The following is a 20,919-nucleotide window of genomic DNA, read 5'->3' as shown; positions in this document are numbered from 1 at the left end:
ATATTTTTCATATCAGTATTCTACTTAGCATGGTTATACTGTGCTAAAATGTGGAATATGTCTCTGAATTTTTTTTAAAAGATATCACACAAAGTACAGTGGAAAGGTGAATGGTGTATTTGAAGAGATTGCAACATATATTTGATGAAGAACTTCAAAGAGCAGGAAGTAATGATGCCTTCAAGGAATGCTAGGAAGAGATCAGGCCATATAACAAGGGTGAAGATGGACAGGTGTAGGACTAGTGTTCACTGGTCCCCTCATGATGGCAGGAGAAAATGAGGAAGGTTTCTAGTACATTGGGATATATTCCCTTTTGCTGAACTTGGAGGAGAATAAGGACAAAAGTCATACAAGACAGGCAAACATAGATGGGATGGGATTTGAATGGTTGGAGTGAGCTTCCAAACTGATGAGATCATAGATCCATTTGAGTATTTGTGTTTGGAAAAACTTCTTTTAACTGGAGTCAAACAAAAGTGGGCTGCTGAGAGAGATAGTGAATTTCCTTTCATTGGAGGTCTTCTGGCAGCAGATGGACGACCACTTGTTGGACAGATGAGAGTGGGGATTCCTTTTGGGTAATAAATTGCATTAAATAGCTCGCTACTAATATTCTGAGTCTATAACTCTGGGCCTTGCCTATTTTCACATCCCAGCATAAGGGGATCTCTTCTGTTCAGGGTCAGCCAGCCTTTATACCGCAATTCATTCTACTATGTCACCTAAAGAATGGCTCTGATGCACTACCCATTATGGCTGCCTTAAGGCCAGGTGGACTTCGAACTTCTATATTGTGGCATTTACTCTGGCTCATTCCCTGACCCTCTAATTCTGCCTGGATGCCCTGAATATTTGTGTTGACTCTTGTAGCAGGTACCCAGATTTCATGAAATCGGGCTGAGACTTCTGCTTTCCTGTCCTAGTTTAAAGTGGCTCCAGTGTGAATACAAAAAAGCCCCATTCTTTTGGGGGAAACATAAAAGCACTTTGGTCCAAGCCTTTAAATAGGCACAGTCCTTTGAGTTGTCTTGGAGAGCAAGCACATTCTCATGTATTCTGCAGGCAACTGTGTTCCAAAAGCATGACCACTTTCTTACTTTCCAAGTGTCTCCTAAACATCTGTGTTAGATTATTTTCCAGCAAGCAGTCATTTGCATTTCTCCCAGATGAATCACATTTTGTTATTTTCTGCTCATGTTTCTCACCTCTTGAGATCCTTTTGTATTAGTTCTGAAACCCGTTATTGATATTCACACCACCTCTCGATTTAGAACCATCAGCAGATTTCATCAACGGGACTGAGTGCTACCTCTTACAGACCATTAAACAAAGTATTTAATGAGACCAGGACTAAACCTAAGTTACGCTTCTATTATTACTCCTCCTCCCCTCCTTCAAATAAAGGAAAATGCATAGAGAAGCACCATTTCCTTAATGAGGGACTTTCTTTAAAATTCCAGAGTGCTTTAGTTTTCAAGGTAGAAGACTGTTTGAAGAAGCACTTTAATTGTGGCGTTTTAGAAAACCAGAAATTTGCTAGATTGTGCGTCTGATATCCTAGTACAGAGCCCAGCGTTTGTACCTCCGGTATCACAACCCTACACGTGAAGTGCACCCTCCTCATTGGGGATTGTCACCACACCATCCTTTTTTGTTTGGAGGTACCTCAGTAAGGTCACGATGGACACCGTTTCCTCCAAAGGAAATCCATGCAAACAATCAGTGCACAGCTGAGATTTGTGGAGGGTAGTGGGTGGCTGGCAAAGGTGCCTGAGAGTGCCTCTGAAGATGGAAATGCTGACTGTTCAGTTGAAGGAGTGAGATTCACAGGAGCGCCCCCCCCCCCCATACTTCCCAGACTTCAGTAGGCCAATAAGTGCCCGGCCTGGGTCTCTTTCCCCCCTCCCCCCCTTTTCAGGGCAAATCTTTAAGAACCTTGAGAGAAGAGCCACGAAGTCAGTTAAAGTCGGCAGTCGCAAGACGTGCAACCATTTCCAAGCAGCACTCCCACGGAGCCCTAGGCGTGGGAGTCTATGTGCGTGGGTATGCATGCCTGAGTGGGTGGCTATGAGTTTGAGAGCGAGAGAGAGAACAGAGCAGAACCGTCCCCTCCGTCTGCACCCGCAGGTTCGGAGCTCTAGAGCTAGAGGGGAAGGTAAGTGTTGGAGGTGGGTGGGTCGCTGCAAGTGGTGTTCCCTTATTGGCTGACTGCCGGACTCCCCCTCTAGGAAGGCTGAGTGAAGCTGAGCGGGTGGGGGAGCCCCCGAGTGCTGGTGCAGCTGGTCTTATTTTGGCTCGGCGCGGCTGTAGTCCCCGATTCCACGCCGGGGACATTGTTGCCGCCGCCGCCGCCGCGTTCCATTCCCCTGGACTAGGAACAGAAGGGAAGAGCTGCAGCTGCCGAAGCAGCAGCAACAGCAGCACCACCGGAGCAGCGGCGGCGGCGGCGGGAGGAGGAAGCAGTGGGGGAGGAGGTGGCGGCCGAGGGATTCTCGCTCTCTCCCTTTTTCTCTCTGTCCCTCCTTCTCCCCCTCCCCACCCTCTTTTCCCTCTAGTCTCTGCGCTACCCGAGCCTATGGTTGGCTTCCGAAAGCAACTCCGGAGAATTCCGGAGACTTCCCCCGCACCCGGTTCCCCCTACAGCTGCAGAGTTTGGGGGTAAGTGTTTACTAGCCCCCCCCCCGCCCTTCCCCCTTGGGCTGTTTGTTTTGCTTTGGTTGCTCGGCTTGCTTGATTCTCCCGGGCAGCGCCTCCGGGGAATGTGTGAAGGCCCAGGCTTCTCGGAAACTCGGCTCTTGAAAGTGGGGTCGGGTTGGGGATGGTGGAGAAAGAGCTTCCTTTACCTAGCCGCCCTCCTGTACTACATCTAACCTCTTCTTCCTCCTCCTGGGTCCTGGCTTGTTGGATGGGGCCGTGTCGGAAACAGGTGGATCGGGGCGGGGGTGTGCCGAGGTGCCTGGGGACTAGGACTGGACTCCGGTGAGGACCCTGGGCTCCCCGAGGGAGGAGGTTGGAGGCTCGGCTGGGCTCGCCTCTCCTCTCCCTTCCTGCCTCAGTGCGGTGCGTGCGTGCTTGAGGGGCTGTATTGTGTCAGTGCGATGGATGTGACTCGCGAGCCAGCCCCGGCTGCCTCTCCTGCTGGCAGCTGCACGTCCTAGTTGACCCGGTAACGGAGGGGAAGGCATTGTGGAATGTGCCGCCACTGGAAATTGCTTTCCACGGATCTAGGTTAAATGGTATTGCAGGGGGAAGGAAGGTATATTGGGGGAGGGGGCAGAAGGTGACCGCTTGTAGCAGAAACTCGGCTAGAAACTGTACCTTCCTTGGCTGCTTTTGCCCCCCGAAACATTTTTCTTCTTTGAGGAGGCGAATTCTGCCTCCTGGTCCGGGTACGTTTCATTCTTAGACTGAGAATGGAGGAGAGTGGTGCGTGTGCCTGTATGTGTCTGTGTCTGTGTGTTTGTGTGTGTGTGTATGTGGGGGGGGGAGGTGGGGGAAAGGAAAGGAAAGGAAAGGAGGAAGCTTGGCTGGGTCCTCTTCTGTTTGTGATCCGATTTGGGAAGATAAAACACGTTTTAAACATGAATAACCATCATTTAGATTCTGTGTGTACATAGCCACACACATGGCAGGGACAGGCTCAGGACCAGATGTCTTTTTCCCCCCAACAGTCAGTGCTTAACAAAGGCGGTTTCTCTCCCTAGATGCAAGGTGCAAATATGTTGCCCCGATATAGCATGCAAAGCATTACTGTTGTGTGATTGTTAAGAGGCTAAGGGGACAATCTGTTTCTTTTGTATTTTTTTAAAGGCTGGAAGAATAATGCATGAGGTGTCCACGGAGGTTTCGAAGATATGGTGATGGTTTGGGAAGTGGAGCTGAAGTCGGTGGGGCTTTGGTGAGGACTGACAGCTTATCATGACTGTGTTCAGGCAGGAAAACCTGGATGATTACTATGACACCGGGGAGGAGCTTGGCAGGTACGGTAGGCACTGGGACTCCTGTTTCTCTGTTGTGGGGATGATGAGTAATACTGGGGGCCTTGGGGTTGAGAACGTGTGAGGCAGGCTAATAGAAGCTGGAGTACAATACACGCCCTAGCTGGGGTTTCTCTAACAGCCTTCTAAAAGGGGGAGTTGTTAGAAAAGAGATTTACCAGCCACAAAAAGGGTGGTTGGATGTAGAGATAAGTGGCCCAGTCCGAGGAAACTGTCTACTACAAGGTCACACAGAAATTCATGGTTACATTTTGATGCAAAGTATATTGACCATCCAGAACAAGTGCCCATCCAATTCCCAGTCTTACATTCTGTTGTATTTTGTCCATCTGCAACACTAGGAGAGAGTCTGAGATAATGATTGCAAAGTTGAGAAAGCTAGGATGTATGATTTAAACAGATTGGTATTAAATAATAAAATGATGAATAAATAATAAGCTAGTATTAAATAATAAATAGCTAGCATGAAATAATTTTAGTCAAATTGGATTTTTAAATCTTTAAAAATTTTATCCTGAGTTTGAACTTTGATTACACGAGCTGTGATTCTCAATGTAAAAATCTTTCTGGTTCGGTTTTTAAATTGCTTTCTTTTTTGGCATTTGTGTACTGATATCTTCTGGAATTGTTAAATCACCATCTGCATAGTAATGAGGGATGCAAACATTTGTTGATGGAGTTTTTTGATTTTTAACTTCTTTAAAGTAATTTGAAAATCTAGTTGTTGTGGTGTTTTCATTTGTCTCATTTGCGCTGCTATGTTTTAGGAAATTCAATAAAAAGCTTGATATCCTATCTTTTCATTCACAGCAGTTTGGATTTTGATTACTGAGGATGTGACTCTTAATATAAAATCCCTCTAGTTGATTTTTAAAAATTAATTTATTTATATGTGTTTATAGTTATTTTTCTTCGAGTTCTCCTATCACCAGTCTTATAAGTGCCATAGACATTTATTTACTAACTTACTTATGTATCTATTTATCTATCTATTTATTTTTTATTTATTTTTTGTGAGGCAATGAGGGTTAAGTCACTTGCCTAGGATCACACAGTAAGTGTCAAGTGTTTGAGACTGGATTTGAACTCAGGTCCCCCTGAATCCAGGGCCAGTGCTTTATCCACTACACCACCTAGCTGCCCCTTGCCATAAGCTTTTAGTAGCTTTTGCCTTCCCCTGGGTAAATAGCTATCCTTTATATATTGCTTAAAGTTTGGGAAAGCATTGTACAAATTTTATCTCATTTGATCCTCATGACTACCCTATAAGGTTGGTGTTATTATTATCCTCATTTTACAGATGAGGAAACTGAGGCTCAGCAAAGTTAAATGATTTGTCCAGGGTCACATAGCTAGTAGTGTCTGAGGCAGGATTTGAATTCAGGTCTTCCTAACTCCCAGTCTAGCACTGTTTTCCACTGCATCATCTTGTTGCTATCATGCATTTGGCAGAAAATCTCTATCACCCTTTAAAGTGAAGTTAACAGAAAATACCAATGGTGCATGTGTTTTGTGAGTAAAGTAGATGGAAGGAACCTTAAACCAAAAAAAAAAAAAAAGCTTATGTAGTCATTTATGTGTATAGTCATATACTTATTCACATACAACTCTTGTCACCCAAAGTGAATTTCCTTTATCTTCTACAAAAGAATTGTAAACACACCTAGTCTAGACTACTTCATAATTTCCCAAATTTACCTTTTTTGATTAAAAAAAAGAAAAAGGAAACAATATTTAACCTTCCACGACTGCATGATCTGAAAACAATATAAAATCTTGTAGCAGAACAATGTGGCAAACATTTATTAAGATATCCCTATGTGTTTCTGACAGCCTGTTGCTAAATGTCATAAAACCTATTAACCTAGGTATTGCTGTTGGAGACTTAGACACAGGAAATCTATTTAAATAACATTCTGTGAATACATTTATCAGTATTTTGTTCGTTGGGGCTGAAGTATGCATGTATGGCATTTTAGGGATATGTGGTAAAAATATTTGGTTTGGCTGAAATAAAGTCATTTGATTCCTGTGGTTTTGCAGCAAGACTTGTGGTATTTTGAAGTGGTCCTTTGGGACTAGGAGGAGGTGAAAAAAATTGGCATTAGCTCATTTGGGGCAGAATGGAATAATTTATAGGGATTTCTTGATTTGAAAGGTGTGGTTTAAAAGCAATTGAAAGCATAATTTAGTAAAGATAAATATACTTCCATATTCTCTCTGAAACATGAGTTTCCTGGAGACTTTTTGGTTATTTTTTGAAGAAGTGAAAAATGAGTTCTACTTGTTAAGGGATGTTTTATAATCTGTGTAAATGTATATGCTTACAGATATTTTTTTCTCATTTCTATCATGCTGTATGGGGCAAGTGTGGTTCAAAAGAATTTTAATTCAATGATTAGATTTTTGTGAATAAAGTGAATGAATTTGTTCATTCGTATACACTGGATTGAGTTCTGAGCTTGGAGTCAGGAAGACCTAGATTAAAAACCTGCCTATGTTACTAGTGTCACTGGGGCAAGTCATTTAATCTTACCTGTGAAATGGAGTTAATAGCTACGGTCCCTACTTCACAGAGTTATTGTGAAGTTCAAATGACATAGTCTAAAAATATGTTTTGCTAACTTTACAGTTCTAAATGAATGTCAGTTAATAATAAAATAATGACAGAAATAAGGTATGGAAAGAGCTATACATTGCATCTGTTTTGGAATGGTTTCAAATCTTAGCTCAAGACTACCCTTGAGGTAAACTGATGGGCCAGGTGACCTCTGATGGCTCTTTCAAACCCTGCAATTTTTTATGTCTGCTCTGCAAATAGCTACTTGCCCAAAGCAAGAAAAGATTTATTCTAAATGAGTAAGAAAGCATATCGGTTTCATAACTGTGCTTCAGTGGAAGACAGAAAGATATAAGAGCTGGAGGGAAAGGAGGGAAGGTAGAGCAGTAGGGGAAGAAATTACAGGTATTAGGGATTGCTCCTGTTGGCAAAGCTATTTCAAGTAGTGTCTTATGAATTGCTTGTTCATCATCTAAATGTGAGCATGTAGCTACAATAAAGTCATGTGAATAATAATTTTCCTTCAAAATGCTTTCCCTTCTTCCAGCTACTTACCTGTCCTTTGATGACATACTTTTATTCATAAATCCACCTTCGTCTCTGGTGATTTCTACATGTGGCCATGAGGCATCATTTTTGTATTATTTAATTCTCGTGTTAATCGATTTTATATGTGTTCTTCTGACAAGTAGATAAGTAGTTTAAAACCTGGGGTTTTGTTGCTGTTGTTTTTTAAAAGACTAAAGGTTAAGCCAATGTAACAAGCCCTGTAAGATACTACAATCTTGAAAATACATTGAGTATGGTTGTTGTTCAGTTGTGTGACCCAGTTTGGGGTGTTCTTGGCAAAGATACTTGAGTAGTGGGACAGCCAGGTGGCTCAGTGGATAAAGTCACTGGCCCTGGATTCAGGAGGACCTGAGTTCAAATCTAGCCTCAGACACTTGACACTTATTATCTGTGTGACCGTGGGCAAGTCACTTAACCCTCATTGCCCCACAAAAATAAAATAATAAAAAAGATACTTGAGTGGTTTCCTATTTCCTTCTCCAGGTAATTTTACAGATGAGGAAACTGAGACAAACAAGGTTAAGTGACTTGCCCAGGGTCACCAGAAGCCAGATTTGATCTCAGGAAGATAGATGAGTCTTCTTGACTCCACATGAAGCAGTCTATCCATTGTACTGCCTAGTTGCCCATTAAGACAAGATCCAAAAGATATTACCTTGAAAAGACTTTGAGTATGGACTCAGTGATATATATACTGTTTCTAAAAGTACCTTCCTTAATTAAGACAGCAGGCTGGCTGACCACCAGGTAGTGGATTTCTTTGATTGCAGCAATTCATGCATTGTGTACAAAACTTCTCATCTACATCAGTGGAGTATGTTTTCACTAGTAGAATCCTGCATCCCTGAAGTGTTCACTGAAGTAATTCTGTATCCTTTTCTCCTCAGAGAAATGATCAATTCCTCCCAGATTACATGTTGTCATTAGCATCTTCCATCCTGTACATTGTACATAATTATCACTCGGCAGATGAATGGATGGATAAATATTTGTGGATCCTATAGCACTTTACCTTTAGAAAACTCTTAGATCCCCTCCCCCCAAAACTTTGGAGATAGGTGCTTTTAATGATGCTAATGAACTTAGAGAATCAGTTGTCACAGCTTTATTTCTTGTCCAAATTAATTTTGCTTTTGCAAGCTATATGCTCAGACTAAGAAATATAAAAAAGACCATTTTTAAGCAAAAGAAATTAATTTTGACAACAGTTTTATATTAGTGAGATAAAACTGAAGTTAATTACTCAAGTTTAAAATTTTAGCCTGGCATAAATTTTATAAGCATTTTAAATAAGTGATAGTCACTTGAAGTAACTAGCTGGCACAGCAGATAGAATGGTGGGCCTGTGGAGTCAGGATGGCCAATGTTCAAACTTTGCCTCAGACACTAGCTCTATGAATCTAGGGAAATCACTTAACCTCTGACTGCTTTAGTTTTCTCATCTGTAAAATGGGAATAATAATGCTATATCCCAGGGTAGTTATGTCAAATGAGATATTTGTAAAGCACTTTGCAAACTTTGAAGCACTATATAAATATTAATTATTAGTAGTAATATAGTATTACACCTTCTCAGGGACTAAATAACATTTTTCAATTTGTTTTAAATCCTGTTTTTAATACTTATTAGCAAAAAAGTTAATACTTATTAGCTGTGTGACTTTGAGCAAATCATTTAAATTATCTGAGCCTAAGCTTCATCAGTAAAATGGGGATAATGATAGTCCCCCATCTCACAGGGTTGTTTTGAGTATCAGAGGAAATTATGTTTTAAAACATATTGAAAATCTTAGTGTTGTACCTGTTCTTAGCAATTTATGCTCAATTAACAGGAACATAGATTTGGAGCTGAAAAGGATGTCAGAAGTAACATATTCTACCTTCCTCCTTTTACATATCAAAAAACTTAGGCCTTCAGAGATGTCATACAATAATGTGTGGAAGAGACTAGATCTGCACCCAGGGCCTCTGGTTCTTTCCATTGTATACTGTTACCTATATCAGGTATGTGCAAGAAGAGAGATTCAGTTCAAATGTATGTTCTAGGCAAATACCATTTCAATTATTTTTAAATGCAGCTTGTACCGTAACATTTTAATAATGGTTTTCAGGTATGTGAAGGGATAATATAAGGCTGTCAATGAACAGCAGTTTTTCTTGTCCACTTGATAACCAGATGGGAAGGAATGGGTTTGAACTGTATTGGAGGAGAGGTGCTGGATCATTGAAAAGTATTTATTAAGCACCCACATGCCTTTAAGCTGCACAGGGTGCTGAAGAGTCTGTTCATTACGTACTATCTCTCCCTTGCAGGAAATTAAGATCTAATGTATCATTGGATACACATGTTAAGATGTAAGAGCACAACGAGTGCAAAAACATTGACCAAATACTTGTATTCAATAAGTAAATAAAAATTGACATTTGGCAAAATAAAAGTTTCTCTTACATGTTGATATCATGTATTTATTAGCCTTATTGTTATTAATGTCGTCATCGTCCTCATCATCATCATTCCCCCTCCCTACCCCAATCTTCTCTTCCTTCAACCATTCCTCATATGGTAAGATCTTGAGTTTCTTCACTATCCTGCTCACTGCTCTCCAGACACTTTCAAGCCTACCAGGAATTTTTGATTATTATTTCCCCTATAATTTCATATTTTATTAATTAAATGATGGTAGCAATAATACAAAAGTTGAAGATTCTGCATTTCTCATGTGGACCAGTTCAATTCAGAAAATGCTTATGAAGCTCCTCCAATAGCTTTTCACATTTATAGACTTGAATTTCTAACCCCACCCCTGGTTGCCCATGAAAATGTGAGCTTGGTAAGACTGGATGGGAGTTCAGTGTCCTAATATAAAAAGAGCTCAGTGCATTAAAATATAAAAGTGAATAAAAGCACATCCTGTTGATAAGGGATCAGTATATTATCTTTGTACATTAATTCAGGTTCTATCTCTTTGCACTTCTTGACCCGAATATCTCATTATGTATCACAAACTCAACATGTCTGAAATAGATCTCGTAATCTTTTTCCCCAAACTCTCCCCTCATCTGAACTTCTCTGTTAGTGTTCAGGTCACAGACATTGTCTATGTTATTTGTTGTTTTCAGTCCTGTCCAACTCTTCATGACCCCATTTGAGGTTTTCTTGGCAAAGATACCAGAGTGGTTTGCCATTTCCTTCTCCAGCTCATTCTCTCAACATTTTCCAGGTTTTACCCAGGCTCAAAACCTCAGTCATCCTCAACTTCTCACTCATTCTACATATCCGGTCTATTGTTGCCAGTTCTTTGTTTTCTCCCTTCACAACATCTTTTACATATGTATGTTGCCTTCACACAATCACTTCCCTAGTTCTGGACCTTATCAACCTTTGCTTGTACTATTGCAACATCCTTTTCATTATTCTCCCTGTCTTGAGTCTCTCTCCACTCCAATCCATGTTCCATTCAGATGTCAGAATGATTTTACTAAATTGCATGTCTGCATATGTCACCCCACTATTCAAAAAAGGTTTGGTGTTTCCCTGTTACCTGTAGATAAAACATAAAGTGCTCTTTTTTGCATTTATACTTCATTACTACCTCTTCCCTAACTAAGCTTCTAGTATTCTTATACTTGATTCCCCTTCACATACTATATGATCCAGTTATGCTGTTCTTTCTGTATAACTCTATCTCTCATCTCTATTAATAATCTCTGCTTTTTAACTTCCTTGGCTTCCCTAAAAACTTAGCTAGGATCCTACCTTCTATAGGAGGCTTTCCCCAGTCTCCTCACCTGCTAGTACCTTCCATTGGGAGATTATCTTCAATCAATCTTGTATATACATAATTATTTCCATGTTATCTCTGCCATCTTTTATTAAACTTATATCCCCAGCTCTTAACACAGTGCCTGTGGCATATATATAGTACAGCTACTAGGTGTTTAATGAGTGCTAGTTGACTGATTGGCTTTACTTGAAGACAGATAGTAATTTTTTGCTTTTTTTTTTTGTAACCCTAGTGCTTAACACAGTGCCTTGTACGTAGCAGGTGCTTAATAAATGCTTCTTGACTCACTGGATGACTGAATTGAATAACTTAAAAATTGGAAAGGATTTTAGAGATGGTCTAATCCAATCCATTTATTTATTGAGTAACCTCAGAAGCAGAGGTGAAGGGACTCATCCTAACTAATACAACTAGGTACTGTAAGCAAAAAAGTACTACTCTAAAAAATTATTTACATACACTTGTATATGTTTAGTTTTTAAAGTGTATCTCTCTATTTTTTCATAATTCTGTGATTTTTATCTGTAGTCAAAAGCTCCCAAAATTGATCTTTAACCTAATGCAGCCAGTGATTGTCCCTGCTATGATAGGCATTGTGGGGAATAAATAGGAACCAGCATACCTGCAGTTTTTAATTTTCATGCCTGTTGAAAGTAGTGTGACTTGGCATTTTAAGCAGACTATTTCACAAATCCTTTACTAAAAGCTTGCCCTTTCTCCCACTTTTCCCAAAGGGCTTGTTTCCTACAATTATAAATGGTATTAGTATGCAACATGCATCGCTTGATCTGACTCCTGAAGTTAATATTTTAACTTAAAATAAAAAATATACCTTTTGTAATTATTTAACCTTTGAGTACCAATAATGAGTTAGTCTTAAAATCTGTAATAAGAAATGGTTTCTGCCCAATTGGCCTACCTTCTAAATAATTAACATTTCTCATTTTATTACAGAGACACCAGGAAATATATTCTAGGATTCATTTGGCTTTGGGGTTTTGGTTTTTGGTTTTTAAGTGGAGGCTAATATCTAACTTTGCTTTTGTAATGCAGTGGTAAATCATCAAAATAAGATTCAACTGATTTCTTCCCTCATTAAGGCAGAGAGGGAGGAAATTTTATTATGTAGCATTTTAAGTTCTTGAATTCAGTTTATCATTTTGTTAAAAGTCTTATTTCTAGAATCTTAGAGATGGCCAGGACCTCAGAGGCCATCTAATGCAACCAAACGTCAACCAGAAGTCTCCTTTATGACATACCTGGCAAGAAATTACTCATAGCCTTTTTTTGAGACATCATAGGTAACTGAAGAAGCCATTAACACTAGAGGGACTGAGAGCGTCAACTGAGGCAACAGTTGGTTTGGTCTTTTGAGGTATCCTTAAATTCTGGTCTTTCCGTTACTATCAGTCATCCATAGGAACTGCTCTAGGTGTCATCATGGGGAAAAAAATAGGAACCGACATATTTGTAGCTTCTCACTTTTCACACCAGTTGTATAGTAGATTTAATGTCTACTCGGGCCACCACTGCCACTTAGGTCGGGCTAATTTTGCTCCAAAAGTCAGGAGAGCTGCTTAAGACTTGGTTGGTGCAAGGGGCTACTAAGGAAGCCACCTGATCATGACTTTTGGGTCACTTAGGGCATAAATACCCCAGTCTATGAAGAACTAACTTCCATCAGACTGGAAAGCTGTTTATATTCCACTACTGAGTGTCAACTCGTTCTTTTGACCAGACATTTTTTAGTGGAGATAAGGGAGGATAGGGTCTACTTTAACCAGAAATATGTTTCTTGCTGAATATTCATTCCAGGACAATGTTAAACAAACTTACTTTTTGTTAAATGTTATATGATTGAAAAATTTCTGTTTTTGTTCCAGTTCTGAACCTGAACAATCAGGCCAAGTAGAGTCAGGCCTCACTAGGTAAACTAGACCATTATATTTTTTAAAAATAGCTAATTGTTAGTAAAATATTCCTTAAATCAAGGTTAGAGTTGTCTTTCTACAACTTCTACCCACTGTTCTTCCTTGTGATACTCTGGGACTAAACAAAAAGTCTCATTGCTCTTCCATGTTATAGTTCTTCACATATCTGAAGAGGGGAATAATACCCCTTCTATATTTTCTCCCACTCCAGTTCCTTTAACTTGTCCTTATATAGCAGAAACCAGAAGCCCTGGACCATGAAGATTGTTCTCATTAGCTTGTTAGCAACATCGCTAAAAGGTAGTGTCCAAAATTGAAGACAGTTCTCCAGATGTGATTTAACAAGGTTAGAATATACTGGGACTGTTGCCTGAATGTTATGTCTCTTGAGTTGTCTAATATTGAATTAACTTTCTTGGCTGTCATATCATTACATCACACTGTTGACCCACAAGATCTTTTTCAGATGAACTGCAGTGTAGCCACACCTTCCCTATCTGCTACTTGAGAATTTGATTAAAAACTCCACATAGGAGACTTTATATTTATCCTTATTAAATTTCTCCAGTTGTATTTGAGCCAATAGTCTAGACTGTGAGTATATTTCTGAATCCTGGTCTTTTCATCCAGTTTATGAGCTATCTTTCTAAGCTTTGCATCATCTGCAGATTTTATAAGCAGATCATGGAGGTCTTTATCTAAGTCATTGATAAGACTATTAAAGAAACAGGGAGAAGCACAGATTCCTGCAGCACTCACCTAGAGACTTCCTTTTCAAAATGACATCCAGCCATTAATGACTGCTCTTTGGACGTGGCCAATTCTAAATCCACTCAGCTATGCAGTCATCTGGATACATCTTTCCATCTTCAGTAGCATTCTCATGTTCTACCAGTAGAATAAAACTATCAACAAAGAATGTTGATTTGCCATGACCTATTGGTGATAAAACTGTGCTGACTTGTGATCTAGGCTTCCCTTTTTAGGTGTCTGATAGCACTTAACAATATGTGCCAGGAACTGAAGTCAAACCTCATTGGTTTAGGGTGTGTACTTTCCATTTTCCCCCCTTTTCTGAAAATCAGGGCAGTATTTTCCTTTCTCTCATCCAGCAGTGCCTCTCCTTTTGTCCATCATCTTTCAGAGATTAATGATAGTGGCTCAGCAATCACATATGCCAGTTTTTTTTCAGTTCCTTAGATTGTAGTTCATCTAGGCCAGTCAATCAAGTAGAATAAGGAAAGAACCTGAAGGAACCTGATAATTATTGTTGTTCAGTTGTATCCCACTCTTTGTGACCCCACACACCATACCATCCATGGGGTTTTCTTGGCAAAGATACTAGAGTGGTTCAACATTTCCTTTTCCAGTGGATTATTTTAAGTTCTCAAGATATAATAGTTTGGAGGTCATTGATGACCCTAGAGCAGGTGGTTTCTATAGAATGGTGGCATCAGAAGTAGAAGTTGAGGGAGTAAATGGGTGGTGAGAAAGTAGAGGCAATTCTAATAACTCTAATGCTAAGAGAAAGAGATCTGGGATTCTGCTTTTAGAGAATGGCAAGGTCCAAAGAAGGGTTCCTGTAAGGATGGGAAAGACCTGAGCACATTTGTTGGCAGTGAAAAAGGAGATAATATCTAGGGAGAGATTGAAGATGTGGGATAGGAAATAATTCAAAGGGTAAATTCCTAAAGAAATAGGATGGAGTGGAATCAATGGAGGAGTTAGTCTTCTCAAGGAGAAAGACCACAGTCATCCTCTAAGACTGGAGAAAATAAAGTGATAATTGGTGAAAATAAAGAGGTTTTAAGGTGTGAGGACTTAGAAATGAGAGATTGTGATGAACAGAAATGCTTCTAAATAAAGTGGCAAGACCATCTGCTGAGGAGGTAAAAGGTGGACTTGACCCCCTTGAGAAGAGAGCTTGAAAGTGCTATATCTGAAATAAGTTTTTATAATCAGTGCTTTTTCCTGAACAAAACAAATACACAGGCTATATTCAAGTTATGCAGTATAGGCTTATTATATTGGAAAAGAATTGAATTTTAAATTTAATGTCTTATTTTCCATTCTAGTCAAAAAGCCATGTAATGTATTCATAACTTCCACTTTTATGGGTGACATCCAATAATAGTTTTCAGGTTGTAGATCATGTTCATAATGTTTTATTTTTCTTTATTTTTATTCAGACCTTAATGGACATTTCTATCTCATAGAATAGGAGAGGATAATATATGAAACTGCAAATCTCTGTAATGTAGAGTTTTCCTTCAAAGTTTATAAATAATATGTAATTTTCAAAGCTATCTTGCTTGTCTATGATTCGTTCTGTTCTTTCGTCTTTTGGGGGGGGAGGGCATAACTTCTTCTTTCCTTTCCCAACTCCCCTTCCAAAATGGAAAATGAAACAAAATCCCTGTAGCCAAATTGCATAGTCAAACAAAATTCACCATATTATTCTTATCCAAAAATGTATGTCTCATTCTGCATCCTTAATCTACTACCCCATTGTTTGGACATGGGTAAGATGCTTCAGCATTGGTACTCTGGAATTGTGGTGGGTCATTGAATTCATAAGAATTCTTAAGTCTTCAAAATTGTTTGTCTTTACAATGTTTGTTGTTGTGTAAATTTTCTTCGATCTTCTCTGACTCTGGATCATTTCATACAAGACTTTCCAGGTTTTTCTGAAAATTTCCCTTTCATATACCATAATTTATTCAGCCATTCTCCACTGGATGAGCACCTCCTTAGTTTCCAGTTCTATGATACCACAAAAAGCAACTACAAATATGTTTGTGTATATGGGTCCTTTTTCTCTTTCTTTGATTCCTTTTGGGTAAGGGCCTGGTGGTGGCTCACTGGGTCAAAATGGCATAGTTTATTGACTCTGGGGAACAATTCCAATTTGCTTTGGCAGGACCAATTCACGGCTCTACCAGCAGTGCATTAATATGCCTGTTTTCCCACCTCCCCTCCAACAGTTGTCATTTTTGTTTTATCGTCATCTCCCAATCTGAGGAGTATAAGGAGGTACTTCAGAGTTGTTTTGATTTGCATTTGGTCATAGGTTTTTTTTCCCTTTAAAATGAATAAAGTATTGTTTCTCTTATGTTTATTGAGAAATGATGACATTGTACAGGTACTAAAATATTTGTATGAATCATTTTAGTTCTGATGATGATGCCAAATTTCACCTAGTACTTTTATTTGTATTGGAAATTGTGTTGGAGTGCCAAGCATTTAAAATTCTTTTTCTTGACATGAACATATTCACATCAGTCCTCATTTGAATAATATGATGTGCAAACAAATTATATTCTGTGAACTAAAAAACCCTGTCCTTTAAATTGGTTTTTAAGAATCACCAGCTTAAACTCTGACTGAGATAAAACCGAGTGTTTTATAATTTATTCATTTTACTTTAAGAAATTTGCAGTCTGATATTTCTTTTAATAGGCTTCTTGTATCTTCCTAAAGGTATTATGTGTATTTTATTTACATGTGTATGCTAAACCTAGAAGGTTTTAAAGTGTAATGTGCAGAGAGATGCCGAAAATGAAGTTTTATATGAAAACTGTGTTTTAATTTTTCGTAGAAATAAACTAATTATAACATCATATTACTAAACAATTCTTTCAGTAGTATAGCTCATTATTGCTCAGACTTTTTTGTCCTTTCCGTTCTTGTGCCTTACTCTAGGCTTATAACTAATTGGTATCCTACCTTTTCCTTCTGCCTTCTATAATAGGATTGCCATATTGATAAGAAATAATAATAACTATTATTAATATTATCATAAACCCTTTCTTTTGCTCTTTTTGAAAATTATTCAATTTTTTACATGATCTATGGAATAATTGGTCTCTCTATCAGCCTTCTTTATTTGTAGGTGGGCAAATGATTATTTGAAGAATGGTAAGAGAATAAGGTGGTAAAGAAGAATGAAAAGTTAGGTATGATGGCACATACCTGTAATTTCAGCTCCTGGGGAGACTGAGACTAATGGACTTCTTGAGCTAAAGAATTCTAATCTGTAGTGGGATAAGTTCATTGAGTGTTGAAATTAGACATTAATTAATATGGTGAGCCTTCAGGAATAGGGGTTGGGACATAGAGGGAGGGGCACCAGTTTGCCTAAAAAGCTCTTGTGCTGATGAGAATGGGACAGTCTCCAGAGTACTTGGGCAAGATAGGAATATCTAGTCTTTAAAATAAAAAAAGAGAGAAAAGGAAAAGGCAGGTGGCTAAGAAAGGAGAAAGGTAGTTTCTAAAGTGTTGATAGTTTTATGACTTTATCACCTACTCCAACCTGCAAAATGGTGCTGTAGTGTTTCCCATTGATCCATTATGTAGAAATTCAATATTCTCCATTTTCCCCCAATCAGCTGGGGTTACCCTGATAAGGCAAAAAACCAAACCAAACCAAACAAACAAACAAAAAAACTTTGCTAAAGGAGAAAAGTAAACTTTATGGGGAAATGTTTAATGAAGTTCCAAGTTGCTTTTACTTTACAAAAGGGTAAAGATGGGTGGGAAGATTAACTTGTTTTTAATAATGACTACAGAATTTTGAAATGTTTGATTATATAAGATCCAAAGTCCAGATGTCCTTGAAAATTCTGTAAACTCAAAAAATACTCAGCAGCTATTTCCTGAAACTCAAAACAAAACTAGTGAGTCATGAAATACTAGTGTCACAAGGGACCTATACTTTATTGGTCTCCTTTAAATTGGCATAATTAAAAGCATAGCCTGCTGGGTGTTTCCACTGTAAATGTGAGAAACTTCCATAAATTTAAACAATTCAGGAGGTATACTTCTAGGTAGTGATCATGTTTACAGGCCTTCTCAGGAACTCTAGCTACAAATAACCAGTCGATTAATTAATGCTAGTAGTCAGAGGAAATTTTTCAGGAATTAGTATCTCTAATTGAAAATAGTCAAAGACTTTTTTTTCCTAAATTTGTTGTTGTTATTCTTCATTTGTTTCAGTTGTGTCTGATTATTCCTGACCCCATTTGGGGTTTTCTTGGCAAGGATACTGGAGGGGTTTGTCATTTCCTTTTCTAGGTTATTTTACAGATTAGGAAACTGAGGCAAATAGGATTACATGACTTGCCCAGGGGGCAAGCTAGTAAGTGTCGGAGACTGGATTTGAACTCAGATCTTCCTGACTCCAGGCCCTGTACTCTATTCACTTCACCACCTAGTTTCCCATTTCCCTAAATAGTATATTTTAAGGAGTATGTATTCTAAAGATGGCAAAACTGCCATACACATACAAGGATTATATATTTAGATATGGGAAGGAACCTTAGAGGCCATTAATTTTTAATTCCTTATTCTACAAATGAGTAAACTGAGACTGAGAGGGGTTAAATGACTAGCCAGTAACACAACTATCAAGTGAAATAGCAAGAAATGTTGTGATTTTTAAAAGATGACAGTTATTTTTATTCTTACTTATTTGTATATTTTCATTTATATCATTTTACATACTATGTAACAATTGGTAATAAGTTGGAATCTTTGTCCAAAATTAATTTGGAGATATACTTGTAAAATAGTGATATGGATCATTCAACTTAAAAAAAATTTATACCCACACATATATAAAATTATAGTTACTTGTCTCTGCTAAACCATACCTTGGTGGTCTTGGATTCATGAATGTCAGTTCACGTACAAACTGGAAAGGTTCTGCATGTAGGCTAAGAAACAGACTATATTTCTTTCTCTTTTGTCTGAGGGCTAACTTAACTATCCAGAATTCAGAAAAGCTCATCTCTAGAAGGTTAGATGTCAGGTGATTTGAATTTTTTTAACCATATCAATTCATGCTGAACATTAGACCATCTGCTAAGGCAGTGGAAAAATATTCCCTAGCAATAGCATCCACAGGTGGAAGATATTTTGAATTGTTCATCTTCAGGGTTAGTGAGGGAGACACCATCATCTTATTTTCTATCCTCCTTTAGAAATTATATTAAGATTACCCAAACTCAGAGGTATAAGGGAATCACTAGGACAAAGGCAATACTTTCTAGTGTTGGAAAGATAAGATAGGAGCTTAAATTTATTTCTCCTTGATGCTTATGAAGGCCCTGAGAAATCAGCAATGAATAAGTGGGACAAAAAGTTTGGTATAAATTATCTGGTTCTTCCAGGTTTGATTCCACCAGGCATAGTTGATACCATGGATAGAATATTGGAATTGGAATCAAGAAAACTTGAATTTAAATCCTGCCTCAGAAACTTGCTAGATTTGTGACAGTGGGCAAACCATTTAAAATCTTTCAGCCTTAGTTTCCTTTATCTGTAGAATAGGGAAAATAATGGCACCTGCCTCACAGGGTTGTTGTGAGGATCAAATGACAGAAAACATAGTGCTTTGCAAATTGTAAAACACCATATAAATATTAGCTCTTATTTATTTATCTGAAAAGGTGGTTGTATCATTTGTGATGAATGTTAAGATAATTTCTTGTAGACTTATTCATTTGAGATTCAATTAGGACACTTAAAATTATTGAACATATAAGACAACTTGGATCACATGTGTTTAATTTATACTTAACCTGACCCAACCAATAGCTTCACTGATATGATCACTCTCTTTTACCATACCCACACTCAGCCCTGCTACCTGGATTGCTAGCTGAAACATCTTTCTTCTTTTTCAAGTGTTATTGATGAGTCTTGTTTTTATATTACATACAGTTACAGATTGTTCCCTAATAAAAAACCTGATATTAGGGGCCGCTAGGTGGTGCAGTGGATAAAGCACTGGCCCTGGATTCAGAAGGCCCTCATATCCGGCCTCAGATACTTGACATTTATTAGCTGTGTGACCCTGGGAAAGTCACTTAACCCTCATTGCTCCTCAAGAACAAACAAACAAAAAACCACAAAAAAACCCCCAACAAAACCAAAAAACCCTTGATAATACCATGATCTATGAAAGTGCATGCAACATTTCATATCTATAGCATTCCTCTCTACCTACTTTCCTCTTTCTCTCTTTTATTTAAAAGAAATAATATTTTCCCTCTCATCTCTCACCCTACTGGAAAAAAGAAAAGAAAAACAAATTTCTCTAAAACGTTTTATATGCCCAAGTAAAACAAATTCCCCTAGGGGCTATCTATGAAATCATATATCTTATCCTGCACCCTAAATCTATCAAATCTGTCAAAACCCTTTAGTGGACAGTACATTTCATCATCAGTCCCTTGGAATCATGAATAGTCGTTGTATTGATCATGGTTCTTACAGCTTTCAAAGGTATTTGTTTTCCTGGTGGTATTGTTATATAAACTGTTCTCCTGATTCTGTTTTCATCAGTTTGTAAAAATCCTCAAAATTGTTCATTTTTGTAATATTGATGTTATAATTAGGTATTTGGGTTCTGCTTACTTCATTCTTCATCAGTTTACACAAGTCTCTCCATGTGTTTGTAAAATCATTTATTTCCTCATTTCTTACAGCACAATAGTAGTCCATCTTATTCACATACCATAATTTACTCAGCCATTACTTAATTGTTTTTTATTATTATCTCCCCTTTCCTTTCCTCTCCTCTCCCTTCCATCTGTGGTGTGTTCTGACAAAAGCACCACTTGCTTTCCCCAAGTCCATTTAGCTTATTTTGCTCAGTATGCCCAGTGCTGACTTTGACTCTCTCTCCTTCCTAATCTTCGGCACCTCTCTCTCCATAGATTCCAGTTCCTTTTACCTTTTTTACTCTGTCATACCTCACATTACCCAAACTGACCCTAAAATCAGCATCAATAAGAAGTAATTAACTGTTTTGACATCTTGATGGACAGTGGATTGATTCCAACTAGGTGGCTTAGTTGAAAGAGTTTCGGATTTGAAATCAAGTTTTTTTACTTCAAATTTTGCCTCTGACACTTAGCTATTTGACCCTAGGCAAGTCACTTGAATTTTAACTGTCTCTGCTTCCTCATGTGCAAAATGTGAATAATAGTGGCACCTAACTCCTTGGATTTTTGTGTAGAAAAAATTAGATATTTATAAAGTGCTGTGATAACCTTAAATACTAGTTA

At 38.3% G+C, this 20,919-nt stretch overlaps 1 protein-coding gene across 1 annotated transcript in view; it reads left to right on the top strand.

Annotated features, from left to right (window-relative positions):
• The first annotated feature begins 1,958 nt into the window (after positions 1-1,958).
• Positions 1,959-20,919, top strand: part of DAPK1 (death associated protein kinase 1) — a 259,697-nt gene continuing 240,736 nt past the window's right edge. Inside the window, 2 exon segments of the mRNA XM_043964391.1 lie at positions 1,959-2,158; positions 3,814-3,983. Coding sequence (XP_043820326.1) covers positions 3,922-3,983 — 62 coding nt within the window. The 5' untranslated portion in view covers positions 1,959-2,158; positions 3,814-3,921.

Source organism: Dromiciops gliroides, chromosome 1, assembly GCF_019393635.1.
Source record: "Dromiciops gliroides isolate mDroGli1 chromosome 1, mDroGli1.pri, whole genome shotgun sequence".
In the NCBI taxonomy this organism is placed as follows: Eukaryota; Metazoa; Chordata; class Mammalia; order Microbiotheria; family Microbiotheriidae; genus Dromiciops; species Dromiciops gliroides.
The sequence above is the reverse complement of the archived record's forward strand: the minus strand, read 5'-3'. Positions and strand labels throughout refer to the sequence as shown.